Here is a 19,481-nt window from a genome sequence, read left to right on the forward strand (position 1 = left end):
TTTAAAAAAAAAATAAACAGAGAGAGTCTTTCAGTAGTCGCAAGTGATGCGTAAACATCTAATATCGGTAACGAGCAAATTCGTTATGTTCTCATGTTGCAAATACACTTGTAATACGCTTCACTTGTGTTACTATGTTTCTTGAGTTTATAAACCCAGACTTGGAAAAACCACATTTGTTCAATGCCCAGCATGATAAATATACTTCCTCCACCCGCCGCTAGAATTCACTTCCTGAATTGTAAACGTTGACTGCCACCATCACCTAACAGCACGAAACGCCTCCGATAAAAGCGCAAAAGATTTTAAGAAATACTAAACCAATGGCTAACTGAAACTTCTGCCTCACTTCCCGCGATTAAAAAAAAAAAAAATTCAGGGATTTGACCTAGGATATTTTTGGTGGGTGGCGGATGATTGATCGCTTATCCATAGTGACCACAACAAAGGTCTGGCTCCACACATCAGGACCTGGTTGGTTCAGCGTTCGCACCGGGAGCTGTCTGGGTGACAGGTGAGGCCTGGCCCGAAGAGACAGGTGTCACACTATTAAATGCCTGGGTTCTGTGCCACATCCAAGGAGCCAGTGATCGGTAACATTTAAAACCTCTATAGGCAGCAACCGGAATTGATTTTTCTCGATATTCTTCTCGCTATGTTAATGTGGTAAATATCACATTTTTTTATACAGGTTAAACAATGGAGACTTACGTATGATAACTCAGCTTTTAAAATAAGACATAGTGCTTGGAATGGAAGTGAAGGGGAATGACAATTTGTGACTTTCATTGACGACAAAATAAAATTTAATCAGTACGCCAACTTAAAAATGAAGCCGACAATATTCCTTCATTCATTTCCTCCATTCTTTCCACCACAGGTAAAAATTGGCAGCTTCTTGCAATCAATCATTTTAACCTTCTGAGACAAAACAGGGTTTTCTGTAAGATATATTACTACAAAGAAAAACCTGTGGCAGTAAAAAACATCACAGGTGAAATATATTTTAAACAAAACCAACACATGCAGAACCTGGAAAAAAAAAAATTGACTTTATTTAATTTGGTTACAAGAAAATTTTAAATTATACTCAAGTGATTTTAAATAAGCTAGCAGAACAAATCTGAGATGTTTTGCAATATACTGCACTATACATGCCCATGTGATACATACTTGGTAGCTAGTGTGTGAATGGACACCACACCATTTCCAAACAGTATATAGAGTTGCGGCTTCAGTTCGTTACAAACATCCTCTGCCTCCGAGATGTTATCCACGTGGACGTTCATAATCACCATGCACTGACCGGCGAAATTTGAACGAACTGACACGGTCTTCCAAAAGCCTTCGTTGGCTTCCGGGTTATAGCACGGTCGTCCAGACGACTCCAAAAACTCCTTGATAACCTGTTAGAACACACCAAGGTAAATAAAAACTGTAAATTGATGTAACATGCAGTAGTAATCCCGAGAGTACTTAATACTACGTCTTATTCCAGTTTTTTTAAGAATACTAAGATCATTCCAAACAAAATACCAAGAGAATAAGTTACCGTGATTACCTGAATTTAATGCTATGGTTTTTTATCAAACATAGTAAGAGCTGCATTGCATCATAATCGCAAACTTATATCTTGTGGCTGGAAGATGTGAATTTACAGAGATGGGAACAGCTTAGTTGAATAAATATAGTTTAAAAAACTAAAGAAACATGCTTTTAAAGATTATCAAACTAAAAAGTAAAAAATAATTTTAAAATTTAATTTATGACAATAGTATATAAGCAATACTAGTATAAATGAGAAAAAAGCTTGAGGCGCTTTGTGCCATATTTTTTGTATATTAAGTGCCCCATGCTTTTTTCTCATTTATACTAGTATTGCTTATATACTATTGTCATAAATTAAATTTTAAAATTATTTTTTACTTTTTAGTTTGATAATCTTTAAAAGCATGTTTCTTTAGTTTTTTAAACTATATTTATTTTTAACTTTTTAGTTTGATATTCTTTAAAAGCATGTTTTTTTAGTTTTTTAAACTATATTTATTTTTAACTTTTTAGTTTGATATTCTTTAAAAGCATGTTTTTTTAGTTTTTTGAACTATATTTATGTATAATTATCATAGGGAAATGAGTTACCGACACTACCTATTACCATCTGAGATAACTATTTGGAGTTGCAACGTCACAAAGAAATGGTAAAGTCTCTCCGAATCATTTACAGTTAGATGTATGGATATAATCTTAGAATTTACCGGGAAAAAAAAAAAAAATTTTCCGCCGTGGCCGGGAGTAGAACCCACGATCGCTGAATCCGAAAGCTGACGTCACAGAAGTCGCGCGCCTTTTACCGCTCGGCTAACGAACGTAATGAAATTGGTGGGACATTTTACAGTGATGAGCCACTCACTCTTAGTCGAAAGAGTTACAGACGGACAGACAAACAAACATACAGGTGAAGCTAATATAAAGCATGTAAAAACCACGAGCTCTGACTCGTAACTTAAGCCACTTTAGACCGCTGGTAAGTACTGCATTCTGAACCTCCGCTCAGTTGAAAAACTACACGATCTGCCTTGAACTGTGTCGCTTAATGCTACTTTAGTCCCCTCTTGTTTATGGCTTTCTGAACCTTACTGACAGGAATGAAAAGGGGGAGGGGGGTCAACAGGTGTGACAGATGATACAAGGTAACACTGGCTGCTAGACAAGGTACCCCTCTCCCCCTCCCCCCTGCAGTCTTCCTAGTGACCACCATATATCACAGTATTCTTTGCTCTTTGACGAATGGCTTACAAAACTACAGCCACATAACACCTTTCCTGGACCCGGGAAAGTGAAAAATCCCAGACCTAGCCTAGAATCAAAAATGGGAGCCCTGGCTCACTAACCAGGCACTCTGACCACTTAAGCCAAAAGGTCTCGGACAACTGTCGAACACAGTACCTCAAACACTTCCAACATGTGCAAGTTCCTCGGAGCTGGACTGACCAATTCAAGCCTGCCGGTTTCTTCGTTGATACCTGAAAAAACACATACAAAAAAATTGATTACATGTTTTCAAAGTTATCCATTATAAACATGACTCATATCTACCTGAAAACAAATAAACATGCATATTACAGCTATTTTAACATTAGATCTCTAAAGTCTTCAAAATCTGCACTAAGAATAAACTTGCTGATTTTACAGTGTGACTGAATTCTGCCACTCAACCGATGAACTGGGGAAAATGTTGGTTTATATATAAACTAAGTGAGTTGAGTTAAGAATCAGCCAGATGAAGAGTGCTGAAAAACTACAAAGGGGACAGTAAGATAAGATAGAAAGCCAAGTTAACTTCTCCTCCTATTTACTTATACTTGTACATTTTTTATGCTGGCAGGGATTAGGACCACTGTTGGCAATTTTATCTTTTATGTATACAATGTATGTTTGTATGCCCAAAAGGTTTTTTTTGGCAGATTTTATTTTTTGTAGGTACGCCCTTTTGAATTTTTATATTACATTCTTTTTTGTGGTCACTTAATTTCTTGCAGCTAAGATTAACGGTAAATAGCACAGATGCACTTTATATAAATAGTATCAGAAATAAAATTCATTCGCACAATTTTGAAATAAATTTAATTTTTAATAAAAATTTTGTGTATATTAATAATTAAATTTAAATGTTTGCTGTATTCATAATTTTTAATGTGCACCTTAGACACCTCACAACCTCCTAGTACTAAAGATAAAAGCTCCCTGTACTTCTCTTAAACCCTTACAATACTGTGTTTATAATTTTTTTCAATATTAGGTATAATATTTCTGATACCCAAAAGTGTATGTGAAAACACCCAATTCAGTTGTTTTTTTCTGTTAAAAAAATATATATGTTAAAGACAACACCATCAAACAAAACTTGTATGCACAAATGCAAAGCCAGTTAAATTTCTTTTCACAATCGGAACGATCGGACATTTTCAAGTAATCTTTAACGGCTTGTAAATGGAGCCCTGCGTGCCGCTTGGCCGCTGAACACCGACAGGCATCTCACAGCACGCGTCTCGCGACTGGTTGCCGTACTCACGGAAGGAAGAACTGAAGCACTCTGACGGGGAGGTGTCCGCAGGAGTGAACCTCAGGTTCTGTGCGCTGAAGAAGCAACCGTGCGTATTATTCTTCATGAGAGCGGCAAAGTCTTCGTTTAGTTTCCCACACAGGTCATGTAAAACTGTCTTGGCAAATATCTCCGCCTTAAACCGCTACAACAGATGAATAAATTTTACACTTTTAATTTATTGCAAATGTAATACCTATTTTAGGCACATAAACAAGATGAGCTAATAAATCTACTTGCTTCTCACTGCTTTGCCAAAAATATTATAATTACTTACTGTTAAATTCTCCTACACAAATATTATTAGGTATTTACTGAAGAAGATCACAAAACCATAGGTTCCTACTAAGCTGCAAATATATAAAATTAAAATATTTAATTGACTAAACTTCTGTTTACAGACACCAAATATTGGTAGACTGCTGGGGGAAAAAAAAAACTTGCAAAGTCTTGGATCTCTTTGGATTCAAACCCAGCTGTCCATAGTGACAAAAAAAAAAATGTTTTAAACTAATGAAAGGAATGGTAAAGATAAATTAACAAGTAAAGTATTTGAATTTGAATCTTAAAATGAATATACATACTAATAAATTAGGGTTTAACGCTTTATAGATATCGAAGACAAAGGAGACAATGAATTGATGAAACGAGGTGAGGGAAAGAAAACGTAATCCAAGAAAAGTCATCAGCTGACGGCCACTTGCAAAAAAAATCCGGCTTTGTCCCCCGCCGGGAATTGAACCCGTATCACCTCGGTGGAAGACTGGTGATGTGACCATATTACCAACGTGACACCTGAATGTCACAATATGTGAGGCAGTGTCGTAGAGGACTCACCTGGAAAGGCACAAATGGTTTTTTGGGAGGAATGCCTCGTCCAACAGAATGTATAATGCCTCGTCCAACGGAAGGCAAGGCTGCTGGTTCAACAGAAGGTGCACTGCCTTGTCGTCCGACGGAAGGCACGGTATCTTGTTCAACAGAAGGTACGGTGCCTCGTCCGACGGAAGGCACGGTATCTTGTTCAACGGAAGGAACGGTGCCTTGAACCACGGAAGGCACGGTATCTTGTTCGACAGAAGGAACGGTGCCTCGTCTGACGGAAGGTAAAGTGCCTCGAACTAAGGAAGGCATGGTATCTTGTTCGACAGAGGGATCAATGCGTTGTCCATCAGAAGGCTCGGTACTTCGTACATAATCTGGCTCCAAGAAGAGCAGAGGCTCCAGGATAGACAGAGAGTTTTTAATAGCATGTTCCTTCTTTTCCCTTGTTTTCTTCCCACCTCTAAATGTGAAACCACTCTTGCTTTTAAAGTTACGAGTGTCAGTCGGATCTTCCAGCTCCGAGACTCGCGCCAAGGAAAACGTGATTGCTGGGGATTTCGTTGGCACCACATCAACACAAACCACCTGGAATTCAAAACCAAATGATATCAATTGTATACTACAGTATTATAAAATAGTTGGCAAGGGCATGGTACAATGGTTAATTGTGATTTCTTAAACCACACTGAATATAAAAGTTCAACCAAAACGTTAACTAAAGTAGCAAATTGCATCCAGACCATTTTACAAACTTCACCTTTATCAAGGGAAATGCTTTTATGTAAATTTACTCCAAAACATGCTTCACTTAAATCAAAGTTATTTAATTATGAATCGCATGGTGTGCAAGAACGATGAAGAAAACATCTAGGACCCAAAATCTTCAACAGGAGTTACAATGACACGGTGGACGTAAATTACTTGGTCTGACTTAAAACACTGCCGTTCAAAATGTACGCCCACAAGTTCATGGCAATGAACTCACATCCAAATTCTTCTCACCAGCACTCCCACATTTTGCTCTGGGCCCAAAGTTTTTGGCACGCACTCCACCCGCCAGTAGACCGGACTTTATTACCCTCTCCCCTCTGCCCCCCAGTAGAACAACTCACACATTGTGATGTCACTTTTGTGTTTCACTGCGCATCTTGCAGCACTAAATTGAACCAATGCTGCGTAAATATTAAGTCAATCAGAAATGCCTTGTACCCTACCTAATTTTACCTAGTTTACTATTTCCTCTACAATCTATATAAAAATATATTTTTTTAAATACAATTAACAGCCACAAACTTAATACAGGTTAACAACTTTACAGAACAGAACCATAATCTCCTATCTTAAACTAAATGTTAAAAAATTATTTAACCAAAAATTATAACTAAAACATACATAGTAAAATAAAAATAAAATTATGAACAAAATAACATTAAAACAAGCAATAAAAAAGTTCTTAAGATTTTAAAACTATTAGAGTCCAGCATTCACTAGTAACCAGAGCCACACTATTCACCAGACTCAAATGAAAAGAACACATTATTTTCATGGGAAAGCTTGACTGAAGTGAAGATAAGCTTTGAATCCCAGCTTCATTTTGAAACATGTACCATAATTACAGTAACGTGCGACAAAACTCAGGTAAGACTAAGCACGGCATTGGTGCAAAAACAGAATAAACAGAACATCACCAAGTTTAAAGAGCTATAAAATGAAAAACAGATGATGTATACTATATAAAGAGGTACCTCACCTTAAAGCATGCCTTTATAAGTACAACCCAGCATGTCAAATTCATTTTAATAAAGGTTTGTATTCATTTTACAAGCCTCTCGACTTTCTGAACACCATTCAGTCAAAATCACCTAGTTTAAGGAGCTATAATATGAAAGTAGAATTTTGTACTATATAGAGAGGTACCTCACCTTAAAGCACGCCTTGTTGAGTACAACTCAGCATATCAGATTCATTGTCACCAAGGTTTGTGTTCATTTTACAAGCCTCTGAACTCAGCACTTTTGAACACCATTAAAAAAAAAAAAAAGAGTGAATTGCCACAAAGCTGATATAGTGGATAACACACAAGAGCATGACCCCTACAAAGGTGGGGCTGGGTGGGGCCCGGGCCCAGACATATGCATTTTTTTAACTTTTTAATTATTATAATTTAATTCAAACTAGAAAAACATATTTTTAATATTTTTTTATCCAATAAAATTTCATAAAATTCTACCGCTAACTAGGTTAATTATTTATATTAGTTTCCAACAAAAAGAAAAATATTTCGAATAAACCTAGTACTTCGAAACATACCTTGACTATCACAAATGGATCGGTATTGTCCAATTTCTTCCAGCATAAAATTTTGAATATTTCATCTGTGTTATGCGAAAGGCAAATGTAGAACACCCTCTTGACGTACTGCAACTGGACTAGTCGCTTCACTTCCGAAAGATCTGTGGGCATGAAACCATCCCATGACATCAACTGTAACTTAAATTCAAAGACAGCAAGAAAATAAATAACTTACGCCAAATAAAGCAAATTTTTTACATGTTTAAGAGCTGTTGTTTACGTTCAAATACATTTTTTTAAATTATTATTTCATTCTATAAAAATGTATTTGAAACAGGACCCAACTAGACTTCGCATTTATGCATCTTGTTCCCAACAGTTTATATTTTAATTTATGAAATAAATTTTTTTTTGTAGGTCTTCCACAATGATAACCTCCTGCTAAACCATGGACAAGAGTAAGGAATAAGGCCAGGGATAAGAAAGATGTTTAAAGTGGATAATTATGAGGACCTCAGAACTACAATGAAAGTTATGAATGCTCTGCAGTAGGGTTAGCCCAATTTAAAACAGCGAGGACCCCTTAAAAAAAACTCGAGATTCTAGCGAGAAAATCTGTGTACAGAATGATCCTATTAGTAACAACCTGATGCCAAATAAAAATTTAGATTTTTCAGAAGACTCTAAATTTAAAACCACTTATTGCATTTTAAGATAAAGAAACTATTTACGTATTATAAACGTATTTTCAAAACAGAATTATAACTTTTACGGACTGGGTAAGTAATAAAAATATACAGATCAATTATAACACAAATGTAATGACAATTTATTACGTGGCAAAAATTATTAAATGTAATAATAAAATACAGAAAATAATAATGCTCTAACATTTAAGATATAAATTTAAAAAACAGATAATAATATTACATTCATGAACCAGGCTAAAAATTCACGTACATTTAGTCGAGCGTAGGGAATGCGTTCCAATCGACTCGTCCGTGATTACGGCACACACTTGACTGTACTGCTTGAACGAGTCTTGGTAAGCTGGCAAGGCGAGTATCGATGAATCGTCAACGAGCATCACATTTCTTACTTTATTTAACGTCAAGTTTGCATCAAATGCAGACCGGACAGCCTTCTCCATCTCGTTTATGCAAAATACAGTGTTGCATTTCTGTAAATAATAAAATTAACAAGCAAATTCAGTTAAAATACAAAAAAAAGCCTTCACGAATAATTTATTGATTCATCCGGATTTTTTTCGGATTTGTTAAGGTTTTCCTACGAATTTTCATGATTTGTTACCATATTAATAAAAAATATATGTAGTTAACCATTTTGGTTACATCAGAAATAATAAAACCAAACCGACCACTTGTTATCAATTATCTACCATTGAATGTTACATAAAATAAAAAGAATATTCCTGTAAGACTATATTACCACTGTGATAAAAGCATTTTTCCTTAGCATAATTAAGTAACAATTGTATGTGTTTGGAACTATGTGAGTAGCAAACTATGTGAGATAGCAATCTATATGAGTAGCAAAATTTTAACAAACGATCACATTTGGTATTAATAATAGAGTAAAGCATAAGCTCACTACTAAAATTACTTCAACTACTGGCAGGAATAAAAACAATTTTACACATGACAATAATAATTAACATAAGCTTTACAGAGCTGCCAATTTCCAGGCACACCCATCAGTAATTACATTTGCCCGAACAATCAAACGTGATAAAGTGATACTCTAGAAAATAATTAATACACTTACACAGTAATGAGCTAAACCACACAGTAAATAGTTAAAAAATAATTTAAAAAGGTCTACAACAACTTTATAAATTACTAGCAAGATTAATATTCATATGAAGTAAGTATTTTATGTCTATCTTATTATTATCATTTGATAATCAAGCATTGCCGTTTTGGATGACAAACCCTTGACATTTTGGATTACAGACCTTTCACTATATCATCTTAGTTATAAATTTTGAAACCTAGCACAAACCTTTGCTATGGGTATGGTGATGAAGTCAGGGGTGCCTAACGTGATGACAGCTTTCTCCTTTCCCAACGCCAGCATCTCGGCTATGGTGTCGCACAGCAAGGGGATGCCGTGGAGCGAATCCAGCATCACTTTCCACGACAGGTGCAGGCGTAAGTCCGCTACTTCCTCCACCAGATGCTCCTCTCCGTACGCAAGGTACCGCACTGTCGCCGCAGAGTACCTGGACATTTCGTAGCAACGTCCTCATTCAAACACGCGCCACACCAAGTCGGGGAATCATTCACCAATTTTGTGGAAAATTAATTTTACGCACCAATGCAAATCGATCTTATTACCAGACAGTAATAAAAATATACAGAAAATACCACTGTAACCATATCATGTAAATGTAGCATACATTTTTTTGGGTTTGAAGGGTGAGAACATGTCCATGGTTCATCTACCCTCTTGAGCAATCAAAAATGAACGAGTTTTCAAGGACCCGTTTACTTCATCACCTTCATCACTATCAATAGGTATAAAACCATTTGCAATATCACAAGAGTACTTCAAGAAAATAACATTTTTAAAATAGTTAATGCCCAAAAAATAATTTAGTTGGTTAGTTTAACCTTTACAAATAAGTTCCTCTCGTCCAGAATTATCTCTGGAACACATCTAGCCCAAGCAGTGTGTATCTGCATTTTATACTGAAACCATTTATTACGATCACTAATTATATCTACTTTAAAAGTTCCAATTAAGACAATAAAAAAAAACACCTTTTTAGTTTAAAGGTGAGGTACAAACTATGAAAAACCAATTCACAATGTTTTTTATGAATAAAAGTTAATCATATGGCCCAAAATTTGTCAATGGTTACTGGGCATACACAAAGCATTGTTTACTGCCAAGTTGGAAAGAAAAGAACACTTAAGTGCCCACATTTATCCTTTACTTGCAAACTATCGGTCTAATTTAAGGACTTTTAAGGGTCCTTAATCAATTTAGGACAATTTAATGACTTTCAAGGATATAACAGAGGCATACTGTAACATAGCATAATTCCTGCACCCTGCTACTGATGACAATTAACAGAGGATGTGTTATGTTGCTCACATTTTCTTCATGTTTCATAATTAATTTCTACTATGTTTCGTCTATTGTGCATACGCATTATAATATTTTGTTTGTCCTTAAATATTAATTCTTATTTTTGGTTAAATTTTATATGAAGTTGAAAATAGTTTTTTTTTTTTAATTTCATTATCATTAATTTTTTTTTCTATTTTGTTTGATCAGTTAAAATTAACATTTTTATTAATTACGTTTTTACAAATTTGATGCAACCACATTCCCCAATTTTTGTTGGCAAGTACTGCCACCTTCATGTTGAGGTTGGAAACTTTTCCGACAACCCTCGGAGTTTCCACAGCTGAACTATAACATTCAACTAACGTTGGCCAAAAAACTTTTTTCTTCTTATTTTTCCTTCTGAGATTCCATAGAATTATTAATACAGAGAGGATTTACAACAAATCATGTAGGCAAATAAAATAACATATAAAAAAATGTAATTTAAACAGACAAACAAAATGGAACTACACCTTCCATATGAAAGCATGTGTATATAAACTTTGATTTCACACTGGTTTTGGGGTCTAGGGACCATGAAACAAAAACTAGATATACATTTTCCAAAAGTCGCACCCTGACATTGACTGTAAGAAGTAGTATTCATTAAAAATCTACCTTTAAGACAATATCTGGTGGCTCTGGTGATCACAAAGAAAATGACACTCAGCATACAGTGGATTCCTGCTAATCCGAAACCAACCAATCCAAAAATCCGGCTAATATGAACACGTTTTACATTGAAAATAAACAAATAAATGGTGAAATTTTGTATTTTAAAAGCTATTTTTGATGTCTTAACAAAATATTAGACAATACTTGGTGATTTTTGTGCTTTAAAAAGTGTTATGGGCGATGTTACCTGATAACTTAATACATACGGCAATTATTCGGCTAATCCGAAATGATGGTTATCGAAACAGGTGTCCGCTCCAATTAGTTCGGATAAGCATAACTCCACTGTACCTGCAAAAGTTGAAAACTAGTTGTTGTTTCGGAACGTACCCAGAGCTTGCTTTTATGTGCACTGAGACAACCCCCAGGTCCTTCCCTGGTCCAGTCTCAAACAGCCGGCCGAGTCGTGGCGTTAAGTTGCGACAAACTTTCTCCGCTGCAGCGATGTATATCACGTGTATGTTTAAAACCACCATGCACTTCCCAGCAAAATTTGACCGCACTGTCACCGACTTCCACAAGCCTTGTTTGCTTTTCGGATCATAAATACCCTCTCCAGATGTCTTTGTGAACTCTTTGACAACCTGTGGGAACGTAACATGAATGATGACACACACTGGTATAAAAAAAAAATTAAAAGCAGGTGTTTAACACTGTACAGTTATGCATAGAAAACCTTAAAAGATGGAAGGCTTTAAACCCACTTAGGTACACCAACAGTGCTCATAAATTTACACGAGTCATTCGAGGGTTGGGAGGTCATTTTAAATGAACTTGGGTGAAATTACAGAATTCAATTGGTGATGGAGATAAGAGCAACCTGATGAAAAACCACAAACTGTGCTTTACCTACTTGTGAAAAACCCATGTTTGACCAGGTCTGACTGCGAATAAAACACAGATGACCTTGATAGTAGCCAAGAGATCTGAACCACACTAGCACTGTTTTTCCTTGAAAGAGTTAGGAAAGAAAGCATTTTTGACAACAATGAATGCTAAAGAGTTCTTACTTGGATTCAACTCTCATAGACAGCGAGGTGATTACAGATGATAGGACACAATCAGGGTAGCTAACAAACCTGTGATAAAAAAAACTTTTCTGACTTTTCCAGATTTGGAAAAAATTATCCCTGAGCACTAAATTAGTTATTCACTACTATCAAAAATTCACAATCAAAATCACAACTCATAGGCATACCACACTCCACTATTGAAACAGGCAACTATCAATTAGGAGGTTGAAAGGCACCTAATGATGAATATAACAAACACTTTAATTTATAAACATAAAATTTTTACTAAAAATTCAATTTCTTTTATTTTTATATATATACACACACATAAAGTGTACCTACCTGTGCTATTTGCTGATAATTTTAGCAGCCAGAAATTAAGTGACCATAAAAGAAGAATATAATAATATAAAATTCAAAAAAAGACTAGATGCAAATCTAAAAACTTTTGGTCATACAATCATATATTATATTTATAAAAGACAAAAATACCAATGTTATTTTAATAAAATTATAAACTTCAAAGATAAAAGCATATTTAAAAAATAAAAACAATGTTTTTGAAAGGTTGTGAGTACACAATTCAAAATATCATCAAAATATTCCCAGTGATGCAAACTTAGATTTTCTTCCAAAAAGGGAAAAATTTATTCAAGACACAATTTCACTCTTAAATTCTTTAGTACCTACTTTCAAATACACAAAGCTGATACGTTAAATATATTACCTGCACCACCTTCTGAACATGGTCATTCCTTGACATTTTGGGCACAATTCCAGCAAAACCTTGTTTCTTGTTATTACCTGAAAAATAAACAGTAAAAAAATGCTTGTGTCTAAATGTTTGCTAGCTTAGTGATATTTCACTACCAAATTTTTTTTTATTAAAATAAGCACTTAATTTTTTTGTGGTTTTGATCTGGAAAGGCATAAAAAAAATTATCTTGCACAAAAACCGAAATTAGGGTTAACTGTAGATATTTGTAAACATGAATATTCAGTTTACAAATATTTAGACTGAAAATATTTAGTTTTAAATAAATTGCATTAAAATAACTAATATAATATTAGGGTGCTGATTTTATAAAATAATATAGAAGCTAATTTTGTAGAAAAAAAAGATGCTAATCCAACCAGCCCCTACTGATAGATAATTTTTCAAATGTAAGGATTTACATGTAAACGTAAACAATATTAATACTTACATTTTAGAAGAAAATCATTAAAAAAAAAACACACTATTTAGTATATATACTTTAACATGATATAGCCTATATCTAGAGACCTGAAAAATTCGCAAATTAATTTCGTGTTATGCTAAAATTAAAATAATTATACCTTAGTGCTGCTTCTGCCATTGGTCCACTGTTAATCTGGAGGACTGAGGTCCAATTAGAGTCCCTCACTGATAGAAGTGTCGAATCACAGGACACCCAGTCGAGACGACTCACAAGTCAGCGGCCAATGAACAGTTGGCATTTGCCCGAGTGTGTAGAGGATATTGGAGTCTATCCTGGAGGTCATTGAACCCGCAAATTTTTCCGGTCTCTACCTATATCAAGTTAAAGGAGTAGTCACAGGTATTCTTGCCTTAATTGTTAGACAATTTTGTCTGGAAACAAAACACAAGTATTACTGCACTTAGCAGCTGGCCAACAAAGCTTACCAAAGTAATAGTCAAAGCGCTCCGACAGGGAATTCGTCACAGGTGTGAACCTGAGTCTGTCCACCTTGAACAACAAGCTGCCAGTGCAATCTGTCATGGCGACCATAGTGTGCGTGCGCAGCCTGGTGGAAATGGCACCCAGAGTTGCATCTGCCAACCTCGACTTCCCAGCCAGCTGAAACCAGAGATTTTGCATTATTGCTGAAACATTAATATACTGCAAAAATTATTTTCAACAAGTAGATGTTAAAATGAAATGTCTTGTCCTCTGTACCGCTAAAAGTCCTTGCGCATAGTATTTATTCTCTTATTCACGCACCCAGTGAGATTACTTGCTTGTGAGGTCAAAATTTATGTAAAATAAACAAGACATTCACAGTACCAAAATATCTTCAAGATTTTTCATTTGAATTTAATGTAGAAGTCAAATAGTACTATGTAAAGCTTATTAAAATATTGCTTGAATAATATTAGTGCATGGACATAAAGATATTCAAAAATAATTGATGAACTACACCAGAATATATTATGCTCTTTCTACAGTTGATTATACATCAAATCAACTGCGTACACATTAGTTACATACAAACACATACATATATACTAATGACAACACAGATCCCTTTTTCATACGCTACTATTACTGTCGAAAATTCTAGCCTAACAGTACTTAAAATACATGGTAAATTGTCACATCAATTTGGCTTTACAGGATATTATAATTTTAGTTCAAGAAGTTCAAGTAAAATCTCAGATTATTGTATGTTTAAATTAACTGACAATCCAAAACTATTTCAGAAGTTTCACACGATAACTTTACCGCAACACCACTTGACTTCAGAGCATCACACAAAGTAACAGTAATTGAGTTTAGTGTATGAAACAACAGGAAATTTCAGATAAATACTAGATTTCTTTAAATATTATCACAAATGTTAACAGACGTAGACTGTGCTATAAGCAACCATATCAGCTGATAGCAATTTTCATATGCTGTGATTACTCACCACACAAGATGATGCTATGGAATATGGGGTGCATTGAATTTATTATATTTGTATAAGTATTTGTGTTATTAAACACAAAAAAAAAACTATATAATTTTGTGTGTCTCTTAGATATATCAATATATATTACAATGCAATAAAACAAAATTTACACTAAAAAAACCTAATTAAACGGATGTGCCTGCAAACTATGTCAGTTTTCCATAATGTCAGAATAGTTTCTCCTGTTCTAAAATATTTAAAAACCCTAAATCTTAATTAATTTTTTTACAATATTTGATAAACAGCAAGCCATCAAAGAAAACACAATTAGGTTTTCAGGTACCTACCAGTATACTGGATAAAATTTTAAGGCAGAGAAAAAAACTTTGTGATAAATTATCCGTTCCTAAATCCAACTTACAATTGTTTCATAAGTTTCTTGGGTCAGTTCCTTTTCCTGTTTTACTATAGCATTCAATGTTTCAATAACTGTCCTTGTATCAACGTAGTTGTTACTCCACCAACTCTTGATTTCGAAGGGTCTTTTCCAGGAGCGTACTTCTGGTAGCGAAACCTGTAAATTCCATCAATACCCAGCATGAAATACAAACTTTTTCTCAATTATTTAACAACCCTTAAAGCTGTATTTTGCAACAGAGCTAGAGGATTTTAACAAGTAAAAGCCATCTTTATATGTAAATTTAAAATAAAACAAACACCACTAATATTATAGATAAAATAAAAACTATCAAAACAATAGATGAAGAAAACATGAGTTATATTCTGGAGTTAAACTTTACTGAGTTTGATTTGACATGTGTACGTATCTAATATATACTTAAAAAAAAAACATAAAACAGGTACACGTGAAATGTTTGTTAGCAGTTGATGAAATGAGTTCAGTTTCGTCAAATCGACTTTAGTACACCAACAAAACCCCTGTGGTAAATGAATGGCAATTACTAAGCAGAAAGGCATTTTAAAGACATAACTGTTGTGTATACATTTTGTAGTAGTTACGCAGCAAATGTGTTTTTTTTTTCATCCAAATATTTTTGTTGATTTTAAAGCAAAAGAAAATTATATAACATTAACAAAAGATGAGTGACTTTGATCAGATAAGATATTGTTATTCTTTCTCAAAATAAATAAATGTGAAATAATTGCTGCCATAAAATTCTATTAGGATAAAAAAAATTTGGCTCCCAGAGAGCACACCAGTATATTTTATTATTGTTTTCATTTTTTGAAATAATAAATAAAAAGGAATGTGTTTTTGCATTTTAAAACAGTAAATTAATAAAATAAGTAAAAAAAATATGGCACATTGCAATCATAATAATCACGGCTAAAAAATTTTGTTTCGTGAATTTAAAAATAATAAAAATAAAAGCAATCTTTGAATCATTGAACAAACCCACTTAAAGATTTTATAATATAGGTAATTAGATTTTCCCTTAAAAATTAATAGAAGATAGTGCACTGGCAAAAGAAACCCTAAAAGTGAAGAGGGGTTTGTGTATCGGCCTATATTTCAAAGGCTACAGGTGAAATCACAGCTTAAGTGTCAGGCTGTCAACATTGTCCTCACAGGATCAGGGCAACAATCTCTATTCACCTTGCGTGGCATCTAATTCCCACACAACCCACGCCGGACGGGCTACAGCAGCACGGAAATGGACAAAGTGGATTGGACGAGGCTGTGGCTCGTCTCAACCGGAAGAGGTCCTCAGTGTTACCAGGTTTTTCTGACGCCCAGTACATATCGACAGCTCATCGCAAGTCGGAGGAAACTTAATAGAAGCGGCAGCAAGCAAAGGTGCGTATTTTTATTCCTTGGCAGTGACGAGGGAGGGGCAATGGGGGAAATCAACACAGCACTTTCATATTTCCCATGTCTAAAAATAACTAGACACACAGACAAATGACTTATCAAGTTGTCAGAATAGTGCTCAAAAAATCTACGGGAATATTACTTTACGAAATTTTTGGCTCTCCATTTAACTGGGAGATATTGCATAACTACCTCCTGTGAAGAAATACCCATTCTGAGGGGAACATCTATTCTACGGAGAATTCTCCTCTTGCTGTAAATACCCTTTCTGTGGTTAAGTCCCAGTCAGATGTGCAGATTTTCTGGATTCCAGTTCTTTGATGTTATAACTTTTCTGGTTCAACACTAGTGGCAGAAAGTGGGATGTTGTATGGCTTTTATTTGAACATGGCAAGAACAAAAATAACTAATGTAATAAAAAAAAACCTGGTTAACTTAATACCAAAAAAAACCAAGTTTTGGTTTTAAAAAAAAACTGGGTTTTTCAACCCTGATTTTATTTCACAAAATTATAGTTTTACAGTAAATAGTATTGCAATAACTTACCAGTTTTTAAATTTTAAAAATTACAAAAAAATTTTACACACATGTTTTTGACATTTTTAAGTAAACTACAGTCCCACCAAATCTACTTTATTTTGCAATTCCTTTATTTAATTTTTTAAAAATTTGATTTTTCGAGATATTTCTTTCTCAGTATTGTGAAGTAGACTACAGTCCCTTTCAGTATTGTCTATTTTGTGATACCGGTATTTTTCTACTTATAATTTACCACTTTTTTCCACAACTATTACTTTTCAGTATTATGAAGTTTTCTAAAATCTAGTGCATGCTAAGTATTATATTTAATGTCTACAGACATAATTTCATGGATAATGTAATATCAATCACAAGAGAGATTAGAACTGGGAAATTATAGTCTAGTACGATACCAAAAAAGCATAATATTTATCCTGAAGGCATCTTCCTGTATAAATTGATCTTGTGGTACACAATGTTTGCTGTTTTAATTTAGAATGTCTATAGAACTTGAACATAACAAATCGCGTGATATAAAAATAAATTATAATATATACAAAAGTAAGAAATTACCACAAGGCCTGACATAATTTGTTTGTATTATATTTGAGTTTTGGTTACGTCCAGGATCTTTCAACGTACAAAATTAAAACAGCAAGTATCATGTACCACTGGATCAATGTATACAGGATCATGCCATCAGGATCAAGGAATAAACTTGGATACATGGTACGGGATAATTACCATGGTTGGCATTAAAAACGAGTAGTAACAAAAATACTGATGAGCATTACTGTTTGAAAAGTGTCTCTGACATCAAATTGCATCCATGATTCAGATAACATCTTCAAAAAAAAATTACATACATGTACCTAAAAAGTGTAAAATATGAAATGTAACCCACTAGGAAACAGTACACGTTGTGTATTGAAATGAAAACCAATAATAATAACAAACTATCAACTTTACAGTAGTTCTGCCAAACGTACATGACGCGTAGTGGCAGGGGTTGGCTCCGTGGCAAGGGTCGGCTCCGTAACAGGGGTCGGGTCCAAGGCAGGGGCAGCCTCCGTGGCAACGGCCTGCTCCGAGCCAGCCGCCAACACCTGGGTGTTCACCTCCGCTTGAACCGCGGCCACCAAATTCTCCAATTTTTCCTTCATCGCCATCAATGTCTCCAGTTCTTCCTTCATTGCCAGAATTTTTTCCTGGGCTGACATTTCATTCTCATTCATGAGCTCCCGGATTTCTTCCTCAGTTTCGCCGCCATCATTCACGTCTTGTCCCACACCACTTCCCTGATCCATTGCTGTCTGTCTGGGCGGTCGAGGAACACACAAGCACTAAATATTCTTGAAGACAAATACCAATAACGTAGTTCACGAATTAACTGACGACACGAAATATTATATTCGACTATGGAAAAACGAAACTAACCTAGTAGTTTTCACTTCCAACACCAAATAATCACCAAATAATTTGAGAAACAATAACTAATTCAAATTAATAACACATTAAATGTTAAAAGTATGCTCCAAACTGCTAATACAATTTTAATTTTCAATAACTACACACATGCTTCATATATTTACATAACCTGGCATCAAAATAAACAAAGTCTCATCAACAATGTTTGAAGAATGTAAATGTCATAGAATAGTAAACGCAAAATATTTGGTCAATGTTCTCATATAATATATAGAAAAAATTAGTGAATACCCATACAAATATCGAAAAAACGTCACTTTGGAGTATGCGTGGGCATGGTATGTATGAGCAACCAATAAGTCAATTTGCGTTCGCGTAATGAAATGGAACGAATTAAAATTTCAACACATTTCGTGATTTACAAATGAGAGTATAATGAAACTAGTAAAATTTTGCTCAATTTTTATTTTGTGTGTGTGTATAATGCAAAAAAAACTTGCTGTTTAAAGTTTTATAGCAAAATTTTTAAACACAACACTGGTTGTGGCTGGCCATGGTGCTACAGGATACACTCCAACAGTGGTTAATGGTACTGGAACCTGGACTTTGCTTACTGCACAGGGCTGTAGTATGTCACTTAACAAAAATTTAATCTAGTATTGTTATGCATTATTTTATTTTAAAATTAGGTTGAAAATTTTGATACAGCTAAGACCAATAAAAAACTTTGATGATAATTTTATATATTTATAGAATATATTTATTGATATATGCTTTGACGCCGTCCCCGCTGCCTGTTTTGAAATAACGTGAATTAAAAGGGTTTAAAGAATTTTGATCTCAAGGGCGGGGTTCCTGGCCTCGTGGATGCAGGCAGGGACGCGTCGGCAAAGGGCCCCCCGGGCTGTTACGGCCTCCCAGGACGCCGGATTAGAGAAAACACACACGTACGTTTAACAGATTTATTACGTCGCACACGTTACACTTCTCTACGTCACATATG

General features: G+C 34.7%; 1 protein-coding gene across 1 annotated transcript in view; it reads right to left on the reverse strand.

Annotated features, from left to right (window-relative positions):
- Positions 1–19,018, reverse strand: part of LOC134536932 (uncharacterized) — a 66,069-nt gene extending 47,051 nt beyond the window's left edge. Inside the window, exons 1-12 of the mRNA XM_063377029.1 lie at positions 18,040–19,018; positions 15,119–15,271; positions 13,709–13,883; positions 12,770–12,846; positions 11,360–11,613; positions 9,242–9,461; positions 8,180–8,399; positions 7,238–7,380; positions 4,940–5,512; positions 4,073–4,247; positions 2,947–3,023; positions 1,174–1,406 (exon numbers count right to left, since the gene is read on the reverse strand). Of these exons, the coding sequence (XP_063233099.1) occupies positions 1,174–1,406; positions 2,947–3,023; positions 4,073–4,247; positions 4,940–5,512; positions 7,238–7,380; positions 8,180–8,399; positions 9,242–9,461; positions 11,360–11,613; positions 12,770–12,846; positions 13,709–13,883; positions 15,119–15,271; positions 18,040–18,357 (2,618 nt within the window). The 5' untranslated portion in view covers positions 18,358–19,018. The remainder of the gene's footprint in view (positions 1–1,173; positions 1,407–2,946; positions 3,024–4,072; positions 4,248–4,939; positions 5,513–7,237; positions 7,381–8,179; positions 8,400–9,241; positions 9,462–11,359; positions 11,614–12,769; positions 12,847–13,708; positions 13,884–15,118; positions 15,272–18,039) is intronic.
- Positions 19,019–19,481: the final 463 nt, after the last annotated feature.

This window comes from Bacillus rossius, chromosome 11, assembly GCF_032445375.1.
Source record: "Bacillus rossius redtenbacheri isolate Brsri chromosome 11, Brsri_v3, whole genome shotgun sequence".
In the NCBI taxonomy this organism is placed as follows: domain Eukaryota; kingdom Metazoa; phylum Arthropoda; class Insecta; order Phasmatodea; family Bacillidae; genus Bacillus; species Bacillus rossius.